This window comes from Bos indicus x Bos taurus, chromosome 16 (genome assembly GCF_003369695.1).
Source record: "Bos indicus x Bos taurus breed Angus x Brahman F1 hybrid chromosome 16, Bos_hybrid_MaternalHap_v2.0, whole genome shotgun sequence".
Taxonomy (NCBI): domain Eukaryota; kingdom Metazoa; phylum Chordata; class Mammalia; order Artiodactyla; family Bovidae; genus Bos; species Bos indicus x Bos taurus.
This window is the reverse complement of record NC_040091.1, coordinates 79181264-79204417: the sequence shown is the minus strand read 5'-3', so window position 1 is coordinate 79204417 and position 23154 is coordinate 79181264. Positions and strand designations below refer to the sequence as shown.

General features: G+C 40.2%; 1 protein-coding gene across 2 annotated transcripts in view; it reads right to left on the bottom strand.

Moving 5' to 3' along the window:
- The window catches only part of KDM5B (lysine demethylase 5B), a 73998-nt gene that overhangs the window by 37940 nt on the left and 12904 nt on the right, over positions 1-23154 (bottom strand). For both annotated transcript variants that reach the window (XM_027565842.1, XM_027565844.1), the window contains exons 2-4: positions 4115-4192; positions 2191-2313; positions 1264-1434 (exon numbers count right to left, since the gene is read on the bottom strand). In XM_027565842.1, coding sequence (XP_027421643.1) covers positions 1264-1434; positions 2191-2313; positions 4115-4192 — 372 coding nt within the window. The remainder of the gene's footprint in view (positions 1-1263; positions 1435-2190; positions 2314-4114; positions 4193-23154) is intronic.

The window sequence follows — 23154 nt, the reverse complement described above, 5'->3', positions numbered from 1 at the left end:
GATACCTTCCTACTTCTCTACAAAGCAGTTTCTAAAACCACAGGGGCCCCTGCTCTAGTGCACAATATCTCCAAGGGTAATTATGATATTCTTCTTCCTACCAGGGCCTAAAATAAAGTGGGAAGTTTTTATAATACTGTTTTGCTTTTAATCAGAAGGAAGTTTTCATCTGAATAATCTGGCAAACACCATCTTTGTAAGGAAACAAACATGGTTACATAGGAACTATCTATCAGAAAGGGGACCCATTAGCTGTCCAGCACTGCTAAGTCCCCTGCGTGAATGCTAAGTCTCTTCAGTCGTGTCCAACTCTCTGCGACCCCATGGACTGTAGCCCAGGAGGTTCCTCTGTCCATGGGATTCTCCAGGCAAGAATACTGGAGCAGGTTGCCATGCCCTCCTCCAGGGGATCTTTCTGACCCAGGGGTCAAACCTGCATCTCTTAGGTCTCCTCCATTGGCAGGCGGGTTCTTTACCACTAGCACCACCTGGGAAGACTTACCAAGTCCCCTAACTCTTTACCAAAATCAACATTCTATTGGAAAATCTGGGAGATCTCAGCTGGCAAGAGAGCACACAAGCAAGATATTCCACGTGCTATACTTTCATGTGACAGCCAGAACTACATTTTTTAAAAGCCTCATACTTTTTTAACTTATTCTTCATCATTTATTTTGGCTGTGCTGGGTCTCCGTTGCTGCACACAGGCCTTCTCCAGCGGTGGCGAGTGTGGCTCCTCTCCGGCTGCGGTGCGGGCTTCTCACTGTGGTGGCATCTGCTGCTGCCGGGCAGGGAATCTGGGCACGTGGGCTCAGTAGCTGCGGCACACGGGCTTAGCTGCCCCACAGCATGTGGGACCTTCCCGGACCAGGGGTCAAACCCATGTCCCCTGCATTGGCAGGTAGAGTCTTTACTGGTGGACCACCAGGGAAGACCAGGAATATACTTTAAATTGTAAGTGAACGCAAAAGCATGAGTTGTAACAAGTAGGTAATAACCAACTGCTCATTGTAGGAAAGGAACATATATAGTAAGCTTAATACAGGTTTCAGTGTTTTCAAAAGACTATTTCCTCCATAACCTTATTCATTCCAAAAACAACCTTTTTATTATGTTCACTCTCGAAACAGAACAAAAACATCAGAGGAAAAATTGAGTCTTTTAAGGAAGAACTCCATACATAATCAAGGCCTTTTCATTCCTCCCAAAGACCATGTACCAATAAGCAGTGAAATAAAACAGGTTAAGGCTAGCCCCACTCACCCTCAAGCTGTCTCCAGACAGAAATAAGTTGTAGGGGTTCAGAATCCGCTCGTAGTGTCCTCTTATATGAGAGCCCACAGCTTTGCCAGGAGCAAAGCCCATCTTGGTGGCAATTTTGGTCCATTTTCTATCCTTGCAAACAACTGCAAAGCCACCTTCCTCTGCAACTAACTGTTAAATAAAATAGCAAAAGGAATTAGAAACATTTATAGGGAAATCAGTTCTAAGGCCTAGGTATGGCACCAAAAATAAAATGTTCTTGGCTGTGATCATCTTTTTTAAAAAATGCATTTTCAAAGTAAAAAATTGCATACATATATATACACTATTAATTTTAAACTAGAAATTGAAAACACTGCTTTAGACAGCATAGTCCATTAACTTTTTGTACTCCTCCAAAAGCTACTTCTCAGTTCCCCAAAGCAGTCAAGATTTTCCATGAGGAAGAACTAAATTAGCAATGAAATCTCTGATAAAGACAGAGTTCGAGCAATTGGTCAAACCCAGTGACCCTTAAAATCTCCATAAACTGATGAGTAGGAAGAACAGCAGCATGTCAGGTGGAAATAACGCAGGCTTTGGACTGAAATGAACTTTAAGGTAGAGAATTATAACTCAAGCCTTTTCAAACTGGTCACTTTGGACACTGAAAGCCACTGTTGTCTTATCTGTAATAAGAGAAACAGGAATATCGAAGAGGACCATTGTGAAGTTTAAGTATGACCAAAACCAGGTGGTAGCAATATGCTTCACAAGATAAGGCTTTCAAACCTGAAAAGCAGAGACCAATTAATCATAAAACTGAATGATGAATTTCATCTTACGTATTTCAAGCAGCAGTAATTTCTTATTTTAAGGCAATGAAGATCAAATTCATGCTGTCAGAAAAACTATTCAATGAGAAAGATGGTCATTAGGCTTTTTTACCTTATTAAGCTGAAACAAGTCCAAGATCTTCCTCTCCACGTGTGGAATTTTCAGAGTACTTCCCTGTAATTCCCAGTACTTTGCAATCTGGTCCAGGAAATTTAATTTTACACGTGTTTGAGCCTAAATGACAAAGAACTGAGCTTTACTCTTACCCAGCTTATGATAAAGCTCCTTTCCTGTGCATGTGATACTTTCATTCTTAGAATATTTAAGTGTAACAGCACTTATGAATTCAAGAGAGAAACTGTCCCAAAATATACAAAATAAAACTGATTAAAGAATTACACATAAACAATCAAAAATTTAATTCAGTCCCTACCATGTACCAGGTTAGTAGTAGTTACACACTCAGGAAGTCCTTGCGTAACATAAACAGGCCATCTGAAAAGTTCTTCATTTAAAGGAGTATCACAGGTAAGCTTCTATATGCCCCTTTGGTCTTTTGACAATTTCAGTATTTTAAAGTTCTATTTTCTCCAAGTACAAATTGTCTTATTTGCTCAAATGCAAATCTAAAAGCACATTTACAACAGCAGTTCTGCATCAATTCTAATAGTCCTGATAGCTTAACAAAAAACAAACTCTCTTAAATGTTATTCCTTTAACAGATCACTAACTGTAGCCTACAAGTCATTTTTTTTTAATTATCTCATTTTTCTTTCCCCTCATTGTGAAATTCATAGTTCTATGAGTTTTACCTTGCATAAGACCAAAATTGACATCAATATTCAGATATTCCCAACCATGTCAAAGTTAATACCCATCTTCCTATCTTTCAAGCTTAATGTGAAAACACAGTGAAATACCTGAAAATATATACTCTAGATGCTACTACTGCCAATGCCCGCAGAGTTCCAGTGGACATATTTTTCATTTAAGAATGTTTGGTTTGGTATAGAAAAATAAAACATGGTTCAGTATGAAAATTAGATTAGCAAAACATTTATATGAACAATGTGCCTTTATGTGAGACGCGCTCAAGTCTTATTCGCCCAGCACTCTAGGGCTCAAGTCACCCAGGACTAAAGAAGAAACACTCCCCTTCTCTAGAGAATCCCAGGCTATTCATTCTTCCTTGGGGAAATAAAGTGTGTTATTAAATCTAAGTGAAGACATGCAGAAGAATGGAAGAACATAAGAGCTGGAGGATCTTCTCCATGAAACAGTTCTGAAAGCAAATGCCTTTCAAAATCTAAATTCTACTGGTTGTCATCTAGATTTACAAGGATTTAAATGCATTTATGGTTTTTCCCGTCGTCATGTATGGATGTGAGAGTTGGACTGTGAAGAAGGTTGAGCACCAAAGAATTGATGCCTTTGAACTGTGGTGTTGGAGAAGGCTCTTGAGAGTCCCTTGGACTGCAAGGAGATCCAACCAGTCCTTTCTGAAGGAGATCAGCCCTGGGATTTCTTTGGAAGGAATGATGCTAAAGCTGAAACTCCAGTACTTTGGCCACCTCATGCGAAGAGCTGACTCATTGGAAAAGACTCTGATGCTGGGAGGGATTGGGGGCAGGAGGAGAAGGGGACAACAGAGCATGAGATGGCTGGATGGCATCACTGACTCGATGGACGTGAGTCTGAGTGAACTCCGGGAGTCTGTGATGGATAGGGAGGCCTGGCGTGCTGCGATTCATGGGGTCGCAAAGAGTCGGACATGACTGAGCGACTGAACTGAACTGAACTGAACTGAACTGAAATGCATTTATTAATAGGCTGGCAATTATTGACAAAAATCAGTGTTTTTAAATGAAATTCGGTTTGCTTCAAAAGCTTATCGCCATTTGTTTTACTATAATTAACAATTACTAGCTATACTTTAGTTTCCTTGAAGCCACTGGATTTGCAACAAAGCCTAGTTCAGAAGACCCCCTCTAGAATACTAGAATACAGGCAACCAGAATAGTGGTTAAGACATTACCTCCAGTTCATTCAGCCTCTGGATACGCGGGGTAAAATGAAGTTTGTCAACATCACAGGCAAATGGTGGCTGCCAATCCTAGAAGAGAAGCAAAGGCTCTCATTAGAAAACTTCATAATTCTCACACTTAGAAAAACTGTTTTGAAGTTAAATCTCTGGTTAAGTACAGTACATGTTATTTCTAACAAGTCAAGCAAAATACAGAGTAGTAGTTTCTTAACCGTTTTCCACCAGAACAGCAAAATATGTACAATTACCCTTCTCCAAATAAATGACACAGCCTGCACACACCCCTCTTCACACCCTTCCAACCAGGATCGAAAGATGCCACTGAAAGATCACCAACCCAAGCAAAAGGGGCCCTCACTCCTCTCTTCCATGAGGATCTCTCACTTTACAAAACGGCTGTGAAGTGAAGTCATTCACTCGTGTCCAACCCTTCGCGACCCCACGGACTGTAGCCTACCAGGCTCCTCAGTCCACGGAATTTTTCAGGCACGAGTACTGGAGTGGGTTGCCAAAGAGCTATATTAATGTCAAATTATATACAAACTGTATTTTAATATCTGTAACCTAGTAACATTAACCTTTATTTTAAAATTGAGGATAAATTCTTCCTCTGGGGGAAGGAGGACTGACATCTAAAACCAACTTTAAGAATCATCCTTAACAAACCTATTGATCCGGGTTCTTGGAAGAACTATTAGAAGAAAACTGACAAGAAGGAGAGTGCATATGAAACTGTTTCCAAGTGGAAAAAACAGTTCACAGTACGAGAATAGTTACAAGGTGTTAAGAAGCACCCTGAGTTAACCAACAGGCACAGAATCAGTCTGGAACAATGAGAAGGTTCTGGAGATGGACAGTGGTGACGGTTACGGAACACCGTCAATGTACTTAATGTTACCAAACTGCACCCTAACGATGGCTTCCTTTATATTATGTACTATTTTAGTATTTCAACATAATTTTAAGACAAAAATTATACTGTTGTAGAGCTCTAATAGTGGCTTCCCTGGTAGCTCAGACGGCAAAGAATCTGCACCCAGGTACAATCCCTGAGTCAGAAAGAACCCTGGAGAAGGAAACGGCTACCCACTCCAGTACTCTTGCCTGGGAAATCCCATGGACAGAGGAGCCTGGTGGGCTACAGTCCATAGGGTCACACACACCCACATAGCTCTGTTTATTGACACTGAAATTTTCCCTATGTTTTTTGGAAGAAAGAAAAACAGGCTATGTAATAGAAAAATAGAACATGGGAAGAGCAAAAAGGTTAACAGTGGTTTGTCTTTGGTAGGATGATAGGCGCTTTTTCTTTTGCTTCATTACCCATTTTAAATACAATCTGAAATATATTACATCATGTAATACCTATTAGTAATAATAATTTTAGATTAAGAGAACAAGTTAATACAAATGCTGGTTACTGTAAATAACAATAAGATACTCTGCAGCTGTAATGAGTATCTAGATACTCTAAACACGGAAAGACAGCCAACAGTGAAGGAGTAAAAAACTAAAACTCGCAAATATTTGTCTTAACATTTGTAAATTTTAAAGACTATCATAAAAGGGAGAAAGAGGTTATTGTAATTTCAAATTTATATTGTTGGAATTTATCACTATCGACTGCTTTTAGTTTAAAATTAAAACAAGACTTTGCTTTTGTGATAGAAACACTTAAGTGAAAATGCTCACCAGCAATGCCTGATTAAACATTATGTTAAAAAGTAGATTAAATATTAAAATTTTTAAAAAAAGGAAATAGCAGATTACACATTGGTACAAAGCTATTTACTACAATCCCAAAAAGAATAGGAAGGAGAAAGGTAAAAATGAGCCCTGTTTAACAGGTCAATTACAGACCAGGTCTTAAGTGTCTAATGCTATCTTACAGCCTCTTCAACAAACACCACAGCTAATGTTTAAATGCTAGTTAAATATACTATATTGCAGACTTACAAAAATACTACCTATTTCATCCTGGGTCAAAAAGATTAAAATGATTTTTGTTTACCTTGATAACTAAAGATAAGGAAAGCATTGTGTTTAATTATATGAATACAATGTAGCAGAAGAAAATTACAATGCTTCTTAATATTCTGCAGCAGTATAATGGAAGACTGGATATTGCTCAGAGCTTTGCTCTCTACTACTTCATAAAAGCTGTACGCTTTCTGAATTGAATTGATATGAGTTGAAGGTTAGACCAAAAATATATCAAAGATAATGTGTCAAATATGTTAAGTAATGATTAACATAATGCCCAAATGACCTGCAATTTTTATAGATTAAGATTTATGGGTAATGTATGATACCCTCCAATGAATCAAATATGCCTATTTCCAAAACACAATGATACAGAAGTTAACTTCATTGTAAGTCTACATATTAAAGTTTTCTAAATTAAGGTATGCAGTGTCTTTGTATGTATGTAGCTTATTTAATTTATACTTGGTTTTAGCCTGCAACATTTTTTGAGTAAAATGAATCCTAAAAATCACACATCAAAGGGAAAACAATATGTGTTTGTCCTCAGGAAGTTCACACAGTGCGTATAACATGTTTAAAACCAAAACTATTTCAGTAGATTATTCCTTCACTAAATTCAGATCACTGCAAACTTTTGTCTCCTCCTCTGGTTACAAAAAATGAGATAAATGGGATAAATGTCATTCAGTTTTGAGTCTTCCACTGTCAGGGGCAAAGCTCTACTCCAATAAAAGAACTGCATATTCTGTGCAATGCTCACTGTCATATTATCCTTGGCAAAGTCTGGCCTCACTGAGCCATGACCTTTACGTGTGGAAAAAAGCCATCAGAGATACAACATTGTGAATTAACTAATCCCAAATTTAAAAAAAAAATTAAAAATAACAGCCATCAGAGAACGAAAGACACCCTAATAAAGCTTCTAAGAAGTGAAAATTTTCAAACAGGAATCTAATGTTCAAATGTCAAACAATGAAAATTTCCATTTAGAAACATGGTGATAATTTTTGGTTTGACAGTGAAGTATCTAAAAGGGATATCATGTAATCTAACCAAAATCTTGCCCTCTACCAATAAAATGATTCATAAAATCATGCTTTTTTTTTAAACATTAGAAAAGCAATTTCTACATGAACCAGGTATAGATTGCAAGGAGTCCCATATCAATTCCCTGCCAAAATTCATTTTAATTTTCTTTAAAAACTTTAAAATGTTATGATATAAAAGTACAGTTATATTATTTAAAGGCTCAATTATTTTCCTGAGCATTAAAAAATATATTCCTCGGGAAGGCAGTTAAGTAGGACACTGAAGCTTCCAAATTCTGAGAGAGGCCTGAGAAACACCACGTAAACACTTTCCTTAGTCCCAGCACTAACCTAGCAACAGTAACTTACAGCACATTTAATTCAGAAAAATGCCTGAAATGATGAACAGTATGAAAATAACTTCCATAGAACGTTAAAGATTTTTCAAAAACACCATGAAAATTCACTTCGTAGATGATCCACTATTAACACCCACATACTTAATATACTAGAAGCTGTTTTAATGTTTCTAGAGACTGACATCATTTGCAACCTAACAATCAACAAAATGGGAAAGTATACTCTACAGAGGTTACAAGTTAGTTCTCCGCTTCAAAAGCACATTTTATTAGTTTACAAAGAATAACACGAATTAAGAACCAAAGCTTCTTTCTAATTGCATATATTCTATCAAACCCACTCATCACCGAAGAAATGCACTCACGGGATTTGAATTCAATGCCAGCAGAGCTAAAACTCAGTGTTCCAAAGCAGATTCTTAGAGTTTTTATGTTATCAACACTACCACAGAACCTCAGTGCAAATTTTAAGGATCCGAACAAAGAATTTATCTTAGAATTTTAAGGCAAGTTAGAAAAGCTTTCTGTTGAGCTGAGGTGGTAAGATTAATCAGCCTTAATGAAGATTTCAGTAACATATATATGAAATACAATTAAAGACACTTTCTCATCCATCAAATAGTGGGTAAGACAGCCTTAAGACATCGGCACAAACACAACAGACAGTACGCAGCACAGCACAATCACCATGAACTGTGAGAACGGACTTCTTACTGACGAGCCCCTCAGGCATCCACTGCCACTCACGATGACGCTGATAGGTGTCTAGCAGGAAAGTTTTGTGACAAAGGCTTCATTCAGAGTCTTCTCAAAGCAAATACACGCTGGTGCTGCTTCTCCTTTGCTTCTTACTCCCCTCAGGGCAGACCTGGCCCCAAGCACTTTAATTAGCCACCAATTTGTTCAAGTATGTTTAAGATTGCCTGGCCTTAGTGAGCCACTAGTAAAAACACTTTGAGAATTTTCTTTTTAGACTATGGAACACTTTTATATCTTAAATATGAGGCACTTAAATTGTAAATAAAATTAAGTGTATGTGGCTTTTTCTGGGCAGGTTCATAGCTTTCACCAGGGTCTCAAATGGGTCTGTAACCAAAGGTCCTGGGGGTATATCTGGCTTTCCTTTAAAAATTTTGCATTTTCAAGTTCTTATCTCACTACCCCAACCTACTTTCTTTCAATACTTTCTCCTTTTACTTAACCAAGCATAATAGTAACAGATAAAGACACTTGTTCCTCAGAACGTCAGCATTACTATAGGACAGAAAAAGAGCAATATAGTGAAAGTCAGAAGACTAGAGTCTGCATTTCATTCTTTACCACCACTTGGCCAATCTCAACTTCTCCCTGCAGAAAAGTATGAAAAATAGCTACCTTCAGGACTATGGTGAGAATAGAAATTACAAATATAAGTGCTGCTTACTATAAAGCAAAAATAACAAGCATTACATCACATTGAGTTCTGACGGCTGAAATGTAATTTTCCTCTAGTAAAAAGTCAATGCAACCTCAACTCTCAAGGAGCATATGACCTCAGAACTTTAAGAGCCCCACCCTTTCAGCCTAACTCTAGTTGGCACCCAGTTGCCAACCAGCACTTTTCATCATAGCAATTTCAACACAAGTTAATAAAGAGTTCCCTTAAATAAAGCAAATATTGTATAGCAACTAGAAACAGAGTATAACCTTTAAAAAAGAAGAGAGCAACATTTTTTAAAAAAAGAAGCAACAGTGAAGATTGGTTCAAGATGGCAGAGTGGAAGGACGTGCACTCATCTCCTCCTGAGACAACACCAAAATCCCAACTAGCTGCTGAATAACCGTGGACAGGACAATGCAGGAACCCACCAAAAAAATATACCCCACGTCCAAAAACAAAGGAGAAGCCACAACCAGACAGCAGGAGGGGAGCAATCACAATAAAATCAAATCCCATACCCACCGGGGGAGCAACACAAAAACTGGAGAACTAAACCGCAGAAGCTCCCCCACTGCTGTGAAGGTTCTGAGCCCCAAGTCAGGCTTCCCAGCCTGGGGGTCCAGCAAAGGGACTGGGAATCCCCAGGGAATCTGACCGTGAGGGCCAGTGGGATTTGGTTACAAGACTTCCACAGGACTGGGGGAAACAGACTCCACTCCTGAAGGGGGTGGTTTAGTTGCCAACTCGTGTCCGACTCTTTGCAACCCCACAGATAGACTGTATGTAGCTCACCAAGCTCCTGTGTCCATGGGATTTTCCAGGCAAGAATACTGGAGTGACGAGCCATTTCCTCCACCAGAGGATCTTCCCCACCCAGGGACTGAACCTGTGTCTCCTACACTGCAGGAGGAGTCTTGACCAACTGAGCCATCTTGCGTGCACTAGGACCCAGGGGAAAGGAGCAGTTGACCCCACAGGAGACTGAACCAGACCTACTTGCTACTGTTGGAGGGTCTCCTGTGGAGGTGTGGGTCAGCAGGGCTCACCACAGGGACGGGGCACTGGCAGCAGCAGCCCTGGAAGATGTCCCTTGGCATTAAGTCTTCTTGGAGGTCGCCATTAACCCTACCATAGAGCCCATAGCATATGATAGGGTTAATGCAGATTCCCTGGAGAAGGAAATGAACACCTACTCCAGCATGCTTGCTTGGAGAATTCTATGGACAGAGGAGCCTGGCTGCAGCCCATGGACTTGAAGAGTCTTGCAAAGACTGATGGAGTAACACTGTCACTTTCAGAGCCTATAGATCTCAAAGCTGGGTCGCCTCAGGCCAAACAACAGGGAGGAAGTGTAACTGCCACCCACAGTAGATACTTGGATTAAAGCTTTATAACAAATTTTACCAAAAGGAAGGATCTTCCCTCAAAGCTCAGTGGGTAAAGAATCTGCCTGAAAGGCAAGAGACCCAGGTTCGATTCCTGGGTCGGGAAGATCCCCTGGAGAAGGAAATGGCAACCCACTCCAGTATTCTTGCCTGGAGAATCCCATGCACAGAGGAGCCTGGCGGCCTACAGTCCATGGAGTTGCAACAGTTGGACACGACTAAGCAACTAAACCACCACCACCACCAAAAGGAACCCCCCTGCCAATGCAGGAGAAGACTCGGGTCCAATCCCTGGGTCGGGAAGATCCCCTGGAGGAGGGCATGGCAAGCCACTCCAGTATTCTTGCCTTAGAGAATCCCATGGACAGAGGAGCCTGGGGGTCTACAGTCCACGGGGTCACAAAGAGTGGGACACAACTGAGTGAACACAGAGAACTAAAGAACAGAGATGAGCAATACAGTGGAAGCAATCGACAGCAGAAAAACTCAGGCAGGAGAACAGATCAGTGACCTGGAAGGCAGAATGGTGGAAATCACTGCCGTAGAACAGAATACAGAAAAATGGGGGGAAAAACAATGAGGACAGTCTCTAAGAGACCCTGGACATTAAACACACCAGCATTCGCATTATGGGGTCCCAGAAGATGGCAACGCTCCCGTTTCATTCAGTTTGTGTTCTCTCTTGTTTTGTTCTTTCTCAAGCTTTCATCAAGCACAGTAGAAAAGCTTTTTATACACATATTATATATACAAATAGTGTGTAAAATATAGTTTAGAAAACTTAGGAGTTTTTGCCTAGCCTAAAAAATTAAGACATTTTGACTCTACTTGTTTGACTCAGTAAAAAACTTTGATATAGTTCCATGTATTTTGGCATTTAGTATTCATGCTAAAAGTCTAAAAAGACAATTATTTTAGGGATTTTTTTTTTCTTAATTTGAATGAAGCTTGAAACTTCGAATCCATTTCTGAGAATATAAGGAAATACTATGTTGTTTAAAAAAAAAAACATAGGAGATTAGTGTGATACAGTATTATTAACTAAAGTATAGATTTTGTTCAAACTTCACAAAATCTTATGCTGCTGCTGCTGCTGCTAAGTCGCTTCAATCGTGTCCGACTCTGCGAGACCCCAGAGACGGCAGCCCACCAGGCTCCCCCGTCCCTGGGCTTCTCCAGGCAAGAACACTGGAGTGGGTCGCCATTTCCCTGTCCAATGCATGAAAGTGAAAAGTCAAAGTGAAGTCACTCAGTCATGTCCGACTCTTCGAGACCCCATGGACTGCAGCGCATCAGGCTCCTCCATCCATGGGATTTTCCAGGCAAGAGTACTGGAGTGGGTGCCATCGCCTTCTCCTAGGGTACACTATCTTTTTAATTTTTTATTCAAGATTTCACATTGTATTTAGTTGCACTGAGCAGCTTCAGCTGCATACAACCAAATCTGGAAAATTCTCTTTTCATTTTTATTCTCTTACAAATATTTTCTAATTTTCCTTGTTTCGGCTTCTTAGATACAGCCATCGTTTAAAAGTGGACATTTAACTTCCAAACACATGGGGTTTTAAAAGTATCTTTGATATTAATTTCTCACTTAAATGCCTTCTTCTCTGTAATCACCCTGTGTGGTTTTTCAGTTTTCTAACTGTATTGAGGCTTTCAATATCTAACTCAAAGATCTCTCTTGGTAAATGTCACACTGTACTTGAAAATACGTGGGTTATTTTCAAATATCTTTTGGTACTGTGTGAAAATTGTACAAATCTTAATTACATTAAATTGGTTCACAGTGCTTTTCTCAAGTCTACTATATCCTTCTACCTCTCTGTATATTCATTCTATTAATTTTTGAGTTTGATACTGAAACCCCAACTAAAAATCTTAATTCACCTACTTAGAAAAAAAAAAGAGCAATATATAAGTGGAAATATATGTAACTCTGTTCTACATTTTCCAAATCTCCTGTAATGCATTATCATACCTTCATAACTTAAAAAATAAAAAAGATTCTTAAAAAAAGTTAACAGTGTATTTGGGATAGAAAAGAACTTGTTTTAACTTGCATCCTGTCTAAATTTTATATATCTATATATACACATAATTATTAAATCCCTCTGTATATATACTTTACATTTAACTCATTAAAGTCAGAATAAACAATAAACTTAAATAAAATTAAATGGCATCACTGACTTGATGCACATGAGTTTGAGCAGGCTCTGGGAGCTGGTGATGGACAGGGAAGCCTGGCATTCTGCAGTCCATGGGGTTGCAAGAGTTGGACATGACTGAGCGACCGAAATGAATTGAAAATTAAATATAACAAGCAAGGGCTCCGTACAATCCCCATGTGTCACTTGCTCGGGGCTGAGTCCTGAGGCACAGTGGGGTCTTATGCCTTCCCCACACCGTAGTCACCTGCCCAGGTTCAAAGCCTGACTCTGCTGTGTGACTCTAAACTAGATTAATCTCCTTGTGCCTTGTGTACACGTAAAAGAGGAAATCAGGAAGCTTAAGGAAAATAATACGGGCAAAGCCTTTAGAGAGGTACCTGGCATTTACACAGTAAATGGCAGGAAAAAACACGTTAACGATCAGGAAATGTTCATGTTGCAAAGCTGTGTTGTTTCCAGGAAGCCTAACGCAATCGTTTCTCTCTTTTTTGATTGGCTATGTTTAAAACAATGGTTGTGATTCTCTAATCTTCATTATAAATTTGTATAAAATGGAATTCATTTATATATACTACTCAAGGTCCATTCATCTTTTTTTTCCCTGTATTCTTTTTCCAGCATTAGATACACGCATCCTGCTTTTTGAAGCAGGATTTTCATGCTGAAAGAGCTTCCTAGGGAATTCCCAGGCAGTCCAGGAATCAACTCTGTGCCCAGGTTCAATACCTGGTCAGGGAACTAAGATCCCACATACTGTGTGACGCGACCAAAAAAAAAAAAAGAGAGAGAGATTCTTATCAGACTGTTTTAGGCAAATTAATTCAAGTGTAGAGGCAGTTAACAAAACTGTCTAGAGAGGAGGTGCTAGGGTGGCAATGGAATTCAACTTCTGTAACACAAAAAATAACACTCGAGGGCAAGTCCACCTATGGTTTCATGGGTGACATCAGTATTTTCTACTGACAAAGCCATTTTCTGTATGACCACTATGTAAAATTTCCTGACTGCATACTTTCTTATGGGACAAAGGCTAAGGAATACAATAGGTTTAAAATATACTTTCTTCCCTAATACAAAAGTACTCAGGCTTATTACTGAAATTTCAGAAAAAAATATAAAGAAAAAAATCAGCCATAATTGTAGAGAAAAGCCTGCTACATTTTGGTATACATCCTTCCAGTGTTTTTTCTAAGATACTTATCTTCATAATTTCAAACCCTCCCCCCAAAAATTACATTGCATTTTACTTATTACTATAGTGATAGATAGATAGTGAAGTCGCTCAGTCGTATCCGACTCTTTGCGACCCCATGGAAAGTAGCCAACCAGGCTTCTCCGTCCATGGGATTTTCCAGACGAGAATACTGGAGTGGGTTGCCATTTCCTTCTCCAGGGGATCTTCCCGACCCAAGGATCAAACCCAGGTCTCCTGCATTGCAGGCAAACGCTTTACCGTCTGAGCCACCAGAGAAGTCCAATATTTCATTGTATTGGTACTTTAATAATTTCTTATTATTGGACATTGAGATTATTTCCTTTACTTTTCAACGTTAATCATAAACAAAACATTTATACCTTCTAAGAAGCTTCTTTCAGCTTCATTCAAGGGTCACATTTTACACACTGCCAAGTACAGGAAAAAATAAATCAATGTGATCACAGGAACCACAGGTGCCTGCCTGAGACCACCTTTTATGAATGACAGTGAGTTCTGTAACAGACAAGTATAAAAATAAGGAAGACTTTAAAATGAAAACTACCTTCCCAGAACAGTGCTGTGGATGTGCAATAAATGTTACTGACAAGCAAAGTCTAATTAGAAAATGAATTTTAATTGTCTCTATAAAGATAAGATTAAAAATATAAAATAAAAAAAACCTCTCACTGCTAAAAACTTGTCAATGAGGAAAACTTGGTGACAAGTATTTGAAAACAATATTTAGTAAAATACATCATGCTCCTTATTTAGATATGGGCAGCTGTGTCAAGTGAGGTGCATGTTGTAGCAGAGGGCTTACTTTAGTTAAGGTAAGAACAAAAACTCCCACAGCTTTAATGTTTAAATGTTTCCACAGCCAACAGGAAAGACTGCAAGGAGAACTGGCTCCTGAAAAGAAAAAAAAAGTTGCTGCCATGTCCAGTCAGTCCTCCTCAAAACTGTCAAGGTCATCAAAACCAAGAGATCTGAAAGACCGCCACAGCTAAGAGGAGCCCAAAAGACCTGACAGGTGAACGTGACGTGATGTCCCAGGTGACATTCTGCAACAGAAGACATCAGGCGAAACCGAAGTGCACCTGTTTGTTCATGGATTTATACCACAAATGTGTCATATTAGCAGGTCATTGACAGAATGTTAGTAAAGGGGGAAGCAACTAGGTGAGGTTCTCAAACGACCTATCTTCTCCATTTTTCTGTAAACTTAAAATAGTTTAAAAGTTCAATTGAAAAATAATTTGGATCAATTTTTATCTTATATTTCAAACTTCTGACTCCAAAATAGAACTGTCAAAAACCAAAACACAATCATATCTTTGATATAAGAATTTTAAACTTAATGACAAAATGAGACCAAACAGGCCCACTTCAACAGTTGTTACCGGTTATGTGAGAAAATCTATTGTTTGCCTTTTGAAAACACTTTAATAAGTTTTTACCAAAACCTCTACTGATTTTATAATTGCCTCTTTAAAGGTTGAGCACAAAGAGAAACCACTTCTGCATAGACCCTAGATTTACTCCTACTGAGTCGAGCCTTTGCAAAAATAAGTTCCTTTTTTACCACTGTGACTCTCAAATTTTTGGCCTTAAGTAGGCTCCAAAATCACTGCAGACAGTGACTGTAGTCATGAAATTAAAAGACGCTTGCTCCTTGGAAGGACAGCTATGACAAACTTAGAAAGTGTATTAAAAACCAGAGACATCACTTTGCCAACAAAGGTCTGGATAGTCAAAGTTATGGTGTTTCCTTCCAGTAGTCATTAACAATGTGAGAGCCGGACCACAAAGAAGGCTGAGCGCCAAAGAATTGATGCTTTCAAACTGTGGTGCTGGAGAAGATTCTTGAGAGTCCCTTGGACAGCAAGGAGATCAAATTAATCAATCCTAAATTAGGAAATCAACCCTGAATATTCAATGGAAGGTCTGACGCTGAAGCTCCAATAGTTTGGCCACCTGATGCAAAAAGACCCTGATGGTAGGAAAGACAAAGGGCCTCAGGAGGACAGGGTGACAGAGGATGAGATGGTTGGATGGCATCAGACTCAATGGACATGAGTTTGAGTAAACTCAGGGAGATAGTGAAGGACAGGCAAGCCTGATGTGCTGCAGTCCGTGCAGTCACAAAGAGTTAGACACCACTGAGTGAATGAACAACAAAAACAACCCCTTTAAACTCTTAAATTAGGACCTCAAAGAGATTTATTTTAGATAGGTTCTATCTATTCATTTTTGCTGCATCAGAAATTAAGATTTAAACAAATTCATTTAATAATAAGCAAAGAATTGGTGAGTAGTTTTCTTTTGCCAATCTCTGGAATGCCTGGCTAAATAGAAATAAGCTGGATTTTCATATCTTATGCTATCACTCTGTTGTAGTATATGTTGTTTCTGTTGAAGTATATGAAGAAAAGCTGGTCACAGTTAAACATTTAGTTGAAAAGAAGTTCCCTTGAGCCTGCTGAAAAGGTCCAGTGAACTCTCCAAGAGTCCTCTGCCCTCACCTTGGAAACAATTGCCCAAACAGACCCCTAGAGGGTTCCCCCTTCAGTCTGTCCAGATTTTAAAAGAAGTCCTTTAAGTGTCTTCTCCATCCACTAACAACGATTTCTTGACCAATCAGTGTAATGCCAGTATTTTTAGAAAAGGTACATGGCAACCCATCTCCCCTAAAGTCCTAACACCAAAAAGATCCTGAAAATACCAATGCAATCATTTGCAATATACATGGTCTTTAATAGTTGTACTAAGAAAATAAGTACCAAGAGATAAAAACTTCTGTTAAAATTATAACTCCTATAGATAGGGGCTGGTAAAAAAAAAAAAAAAGCCAGTTTTCACTTTTACACAACTTCTTGTTTAAAATAACATGTTTTAATTTCTGAATAAAAAGTATTTGGAAGGGAAAGCACTGTTTCTATGGACCATCTCTTAGTAAATGAAAATACATCAGAAAAAAAAAAAGAGAGACACATATCATGGTATTCAGTTATTAAGCGCTAGTCTAAATAAGCTCCTTTTTCAACATTTTTAATAAAACTTGGGAAATAATACTCTGCATTTACAAAGGCCTCTAATGACTTGAATTTATTATTGTTAAAACCATATGAAAATATAAAACAATCCTCCCGTTAATACTGCTTTTCAGACTTCAAAGACAGTTTCCTCCCAGGTCCCTCTGTAGGAACAAGCTAAGTACAAAAACCCCCTTGATAGGTGACTACCAAGCTATCTGGAGCAATTCATACAGATTTTTGGCATGTCCCAAAAGTCTCATAACGCCTATAATGGAAGGATCCTTTTAAAATTCACAGAGAAAGAACCTCAGCTCAGTTCAGTCGCTCAGTTGCAACATCTGACTCTGACCCCATGGAGTGCAGCACTCCAGGCTTCCCTGTCCATCACCAACTCCATGAGCTTACTCAAAACTCATGTCCATTAAGTCAGTGACGCCATCCAACCATCTCATCCTCTCCATTCCCCTTCCCCTGCCCTCAATCTTTTCCAGCATAGGGTCTTTTCCAAGAGTGAGTTCCTCGAATCAGGTAGCCAAAGTACTGGAGTTTCAGCTTCAGCATCAGTCCTTCCAATGAACACCCAGGACTGATCTCCTCTAGGATGGACTGGTTGGATCTCCTTGCAGTCCAAGGGACTCTCAAGAGTCTTCTCCAACACCACAGTTCAAAATCATCAATTCTCCTGTGCTCAGCAGTTCAACTCTCCGATCCATACATGACTACTGGAAAAACCACAGCTTTGACTAGACGGACCTTTGTCAGCAAAGTAATGTCTCTGCTTTTTAATATGCTGTTCAGGTTCATCATAGCTTTTCTTCCAAGGAGCAAGCATCTTATAATTTCATGGCTGCAGTCACCATCTGCAGTGTTTTTGGAGTCCAAAAAAATAAAGTCTCTCACTGTTTCCATTCTTTCCCCATCTATTTGCCATGAAGTGATGGGACCGGATGCCATGATCTTAGTTTCTTGAATGTTGAGTTTTAAGCCAACTTTTCCACTCTCCTTTTTCACTTTCATCAAGAGCTTCTTTAGTCCTTCTTCACTTTCTGCCATTAAGCGTGGTGTTATCTGTGTATCTGAGGCTATTGATATTTCTCTCAGCAATCTAGATTACAGCTTGTGATACATGCAGCCCGGCATTTTGCATGACGTACTCTGCATATAAATTAAATAAGCAAGGTGACAATATACAGCCGTGACATACGTTACAATTTGGAACCACTCTATTGTTTCATGTCTGGTTCTGTTTCTTCTTGACTTGCATACAGATTTCTCAGGAGGCAGATAAGGTGGTCTGGTATTCTCATCTCTTGAAGAATTTTCCACAGTTTGTTGTGATCCACACTGTCAAAGGCTTTAGCGTAGTCAATAAAGCAGCAGTACATGTTTTTCTAGAACTTTCTTGCTTTTCTGATGATCCAAAGGATGTTGGCAATTTGATCTCTAGTTCCTCTGCCTTTTCTAAATCCAGCTTGAACGTCCAGAAGTTCATGGTTCAAGTACTGCTGAAGCCTGGCTTGGAGAATTTTGAGCATTACTTTACTAGCATGTGCTGCTGCTGCTGCTGCTGCTGCTAAGTCGCTTCAGTCGTGTCCGACTAGAAGTGCCCAATAGACGGCAGCCCACCAAGGCTTCCCTGTCCCTGGGATTCTTCAGGCAAGAACACTGGAGTGGGTCGCCATTTCCTTCTCCAATGCATGAAAGTGAAAAGTGAAAGTGAAGTCGCTCAGTCGTGTCCAACTCTAGCAACCCCATGAACTGCAGCCTACCAGGCTCCTCCGTCCATGGGATTTTCTAGGCAAAAGTACTGGAGTGGGGTGCCATTGCCTTCTCCGACTAGCATGTGAGATTAGTGCAATTGTGCAGTAGTTTGAGCATTCTTTGGCATTGCCTTTCTTTGGGGTTGGAATGAAAACTGACCTTTTCCAGTCCTGTGGCCACTGCCGAGTTTTCCAAATTTGTTGACATATGGAGTGAAGCACTTTCACAGCATTATGTTTTAGGATTTGAAATAGCTCAGCTGGAATTCAATCACCTCCACTAGCTTTGGTCATAGTGGTGCTTCCTAAGGCCCACTTGACTTCACATTCCAGGATGCCTGACTCTAGGTGAGTGATCACACCATCGTGGTTATCTGGGTCATGAAGAACTTTTTTGTATAGTTCTTCTGTTTTACTCCCCTGGAGACAAAATGGCAACCCACTCCAGTATTCTTGCCTGGAGAATCCCATGGACGGAGGAGCTTGGTGGGCTACAGTCCACAGGTCGAAAAGAGTCGGACACGACTGAGCGACTTCACTTTCACTTTCTGTTTTCTTGCCACCTCTTAATATCTTCAGCTTCTGTTAGGTCCATACTATTTCTGTCCTTTATTGTGCCCATCTTTGCATGAAATGTTCCCTTGGTATCTCTAATTTTCTTGAAGAGATCTCTAATCTCTCCCATTCTATTGTTTTCCTCTATCTCTTTGCATTGATCACTGAGGAAAGCTTTCTAATCTTTATTTGCTATTCTTTAGAAAGGTGTAGCTTCTCTTCTTCTCTCAGCTATTTGTAAGGCCTCCTCAGACAACCATTTTGCCTTTCTGCAGTTCTTTTTCTTGGGGGTGGTCTTGATCCCTGCCTCCTGTACAATGACATGAACCTCCGTCCATAGTTCTCCAGGCACTCTATCAGATCTCATCCCTTGAATCTATTTGTCACTTCCACTGTATAATCATAAGGGATTTGATTAGATCATACCTGAATGGTCTAATGGTTTTCCCTACTTTCTTCGATTTAAGTCTGAATTTGGCAATAAGGAGTTGATGATGTGAGCCACAGCCTGCTCCCGGTCTTGTTTTTGCTGACTGTATAGAGTTTCTCCATCATTGGCTGCAAAGAATATAATCAATCTGATTTCGGTATTGACTATCTGGTGATGTCCACGTGTAAAGTCGTATCTTGTGTTATTGGAAGAGGGTGTTTGCTATGACCAGTGCATTCTCTTGGCAAAACTCCATTAGCCTTTGCCCTGCTTCATTTTGTACTCTAAGGTCAAACTTGCCTGTTACTCCTCCAGCTATCTCTTGACTTCCTACTTTTGCATTCCAGTCCCCTGTGATGAAAAGGACATCTTTGGGTGCTAGTTCTAGAAGGTCTTGTAGGTCCTTCATAGAACCATTCAACTTCAGCTTCTTCAGCATTACTGGTTGGGGCATAGACTTGTATTACTGTGATACTGAACGGTTTGCCTTGGAAACGAACAGAGATCAATTCTGTTGTTTTTGAGACTGCACCCAAGTACTGCATTTTGGACTCTTTTGTTGACTATGGTGGCTACTCCATTTCTTCTAAGGGATTCCTGCCCACAGTAGTAGATATAATGGTCATCTGAGTTAAATGCACCCATTCCAGTCCATTTTAGTTCACTGATTCCTAGAATGTCAACGTTCACTCTTGCCATCTCCTGTCTGACGACGTCTAATTTACCTTGATTCATGGACCTAACATTCCAGGGTCCTATGCAATATTGCTCTTTACAGCATCAGACTTTACTTCCATAACCAGTCACATCCACAACTGGGTGTTGTTTTTGCTTTGGTTCCGTCTCTTCATTCTTTCTGTATTTATTTCTCCACTGACCTCCAGCAGCATATTAGGGACCTACCAAGTTGGGGAGTTCATCTTTCAGTGTCCTATCTTTTTGCCTTTTCATACTGTTCGTGGGGTTCTCAAGGCAAGAATACTGACGTGGTTTGCCATTCCCTTCTCCAGTGGACCACGTTTTGTCAGAACTCTCTACCATGACCCATCCGTCTTGGGTGGTCCTAAGGGGCATGGCTTGTAGTTTCATTGAGTTAGACAAGGCTGTGGTCCATCTGATTAGTTTTTTGTGATTGTGGTTTTTCATTAAGGATAAGAAGCTTATGGAAGCTTCCTGATGGGAGAGATTGTGGGGAAAATTGGGTCTTGTTCTGATGGGCGAGGCCGTGCTCAGTAAATATTTAATCCAATTTTCTGTTGATGGGCAGGGCTGTGTTCCCTCCCTGTTGTTTGACCTGAGACCAAACTGGGGGTAATGAAGATAATGGTGACCTCGTTCAAAAGGTCCTGTGCACTGCCAAACTCAGTGCCCCAACCCTGCAGCTGGCCAACGCCAACCCACGCCTCTGCCGGAAACTCCTGAACACTCACCGGCAAGTCTGGGTCAGTCTCTTGTGGGGCGCTGAAAGAAAGATCCTAAGAAAGCTGAATCTCTAGAGCAAATTATCTTCCCCTTGAAGAGGCTGACAATACGACAGGAAAGCACTATTCATTTCAGGTCACAGACATCTTATGGTCACTGAAAGAGTCTGCAAGAGTTCCAGATCCTTGTCCGCTGCAGTGATTGTAGCTGGTAAGAACATCACTTCAGTATGCCTATACCGCCACATCGTGATCCAGCAGCAATACTGCAGTTTCTGAAATTATTTAGTAAGTAGTTTTCGTTTAAAGTTGAGAAAAGATTACATACTTCAGAAAGATTACAAAAATGATCTGTCAGGGAAAGGACTTGAGGAATGAGGTTGGACTCTGCCCCCTCAACCTGTACTTGGTAACACCCAAACCAACCTGGGCACCAAGGGCAGGCAAAGTTAAACAGCCCACACCCTATCTTTAAAGCCTTATTAGACCTGTGAACACATGCCCTACACTACACTTTCAGTACTTGACAAACTGGGCTCTCCTGGACATTCAAAAATCAAGGTCAGGAAAGGGACAGCAGTGACACTAAAAATCAGCCTGAGCCTAGGAGAAGATACTAAAGATGAATCTTTGTTCTGATGTTCTATCTCAAGCTCCGTTCCGTTCAGTCGTGTCCGACTCTTTGCGACCCTGTGAATCGCAGCACGCCAGGCCTCCCTGTCCATCACCAACTCCGCAGTGCACCCAAATCCATGTCCATCGAGTCAGTGATGCCATCCAACCATCTCATCCTTTGTCGTCCCCTTTTCCTCCTGCCCTCCATCTTTCCCAGCATCAGAGTCTTTTCAAATGAGTCAGCTCTTCCCATCTATCTCAAGACACATTTGCAATTGTACAAAAAAGAAACATAAATAGTAAGCCATACATTTAATTAAAGCAAATATTTAACAGCTGTCGACCCTGCTGCAATTAAGATATATTAACTATAAATCTAATAACAAAAGTGGAAATTAAAAAAAATTTTTTAAAAAGTGGAAATAATTTTAGAATATGTATGATCCCTAATAGCCATATTCAAAGGAAAGGACTAAGCTTGAACCTGAATTGGAATTGCTAGGAAGCTGCTCTGTTCACCCCACTACCAATCACCTAATATTTACAGAAGGATAACCGGACCGTCTATTCAATATACTCGAATTCTGACCATGCTTCAAGGCTAGATCTTCTGTATGAAAGATAAAAGGATGTAATATTACACAGGCAAGCTCAATTTAGGATAGTAGATACAGGTCTTATGTCCAAAAATCTTGAATTTATCTTATGACGTATCTCTGTTACTGCTGTACAGACAGCACTATCTAACTTCTTTGACACGTACTTCCATATTTAATAATCAATTTAGGAATTCCTGGAGGTTCAGTGGTTAGGACTAGGCGCTTCCACCACTGCAACCTAGGTTCAACCCCTGGTGAGGAAACTAAGATCCAGCAAGCCGAGCAGTGTGGGCATAATAATAAATCTGATTTATTTATTATGTGATTATGATGCACCCGACCCCAAAATATGAGGAAATTCCAGCCTGATAAAACTGGTCCTCATTTGAAGGGCTGCCTGGTATCAATGGGACACGCACTATCAGATCAGATCAGTCGCTCAGACATGTCCGACTCTGCGACCCCCTGAATCACAGCACGCCAGGCCTCCCTGTCCATCACCAACTCCCGGAGTTCACTCAGACTCACGTCCATCGAGTCAGTGATGCCTTCCAGCCATCTCATCCTCTGTCGTCCCCTTCTCCTCCTGCCGTCTTTTCCAATGAGTCAACTCTTCGCATAAGGTGGCCAAAATACTGGAGTTTCAGCTTTAGCATCATTCCTTCCAAAGAAATCCCAGGGCTGATCTCCTTTAGAATGGACTGGTTGGATCTCCTTGCAGTCCAAGGGACTCTCAAGAGTCTTCTCCAACAGCACAGTTCAAAGGCATCAATTCTTCGGCGCTCAGCCTTCTTCACAGTCCAACTCTCACATCCATACATGACCAAGGGAAAAACCATAGCCTTGACTAGACGAACCTTTGTTGGCAGAGTAATGTCTCTGCTTTTGAATATGCTATCTAGGTTGGTCATAACTTCCCTTCCAAGGAGTAAGTGTCTTTTAACTTCATGGCTGTAGTCACCATCTGCAGTGATTTTGGAGCCCCGCAAAATAAAGTCTGACACTGTTTCCACTGTTTCCCCATCTATTTCCCAGCTTGTGTTTCTTCCAGTCCAGCGTTTCTCAT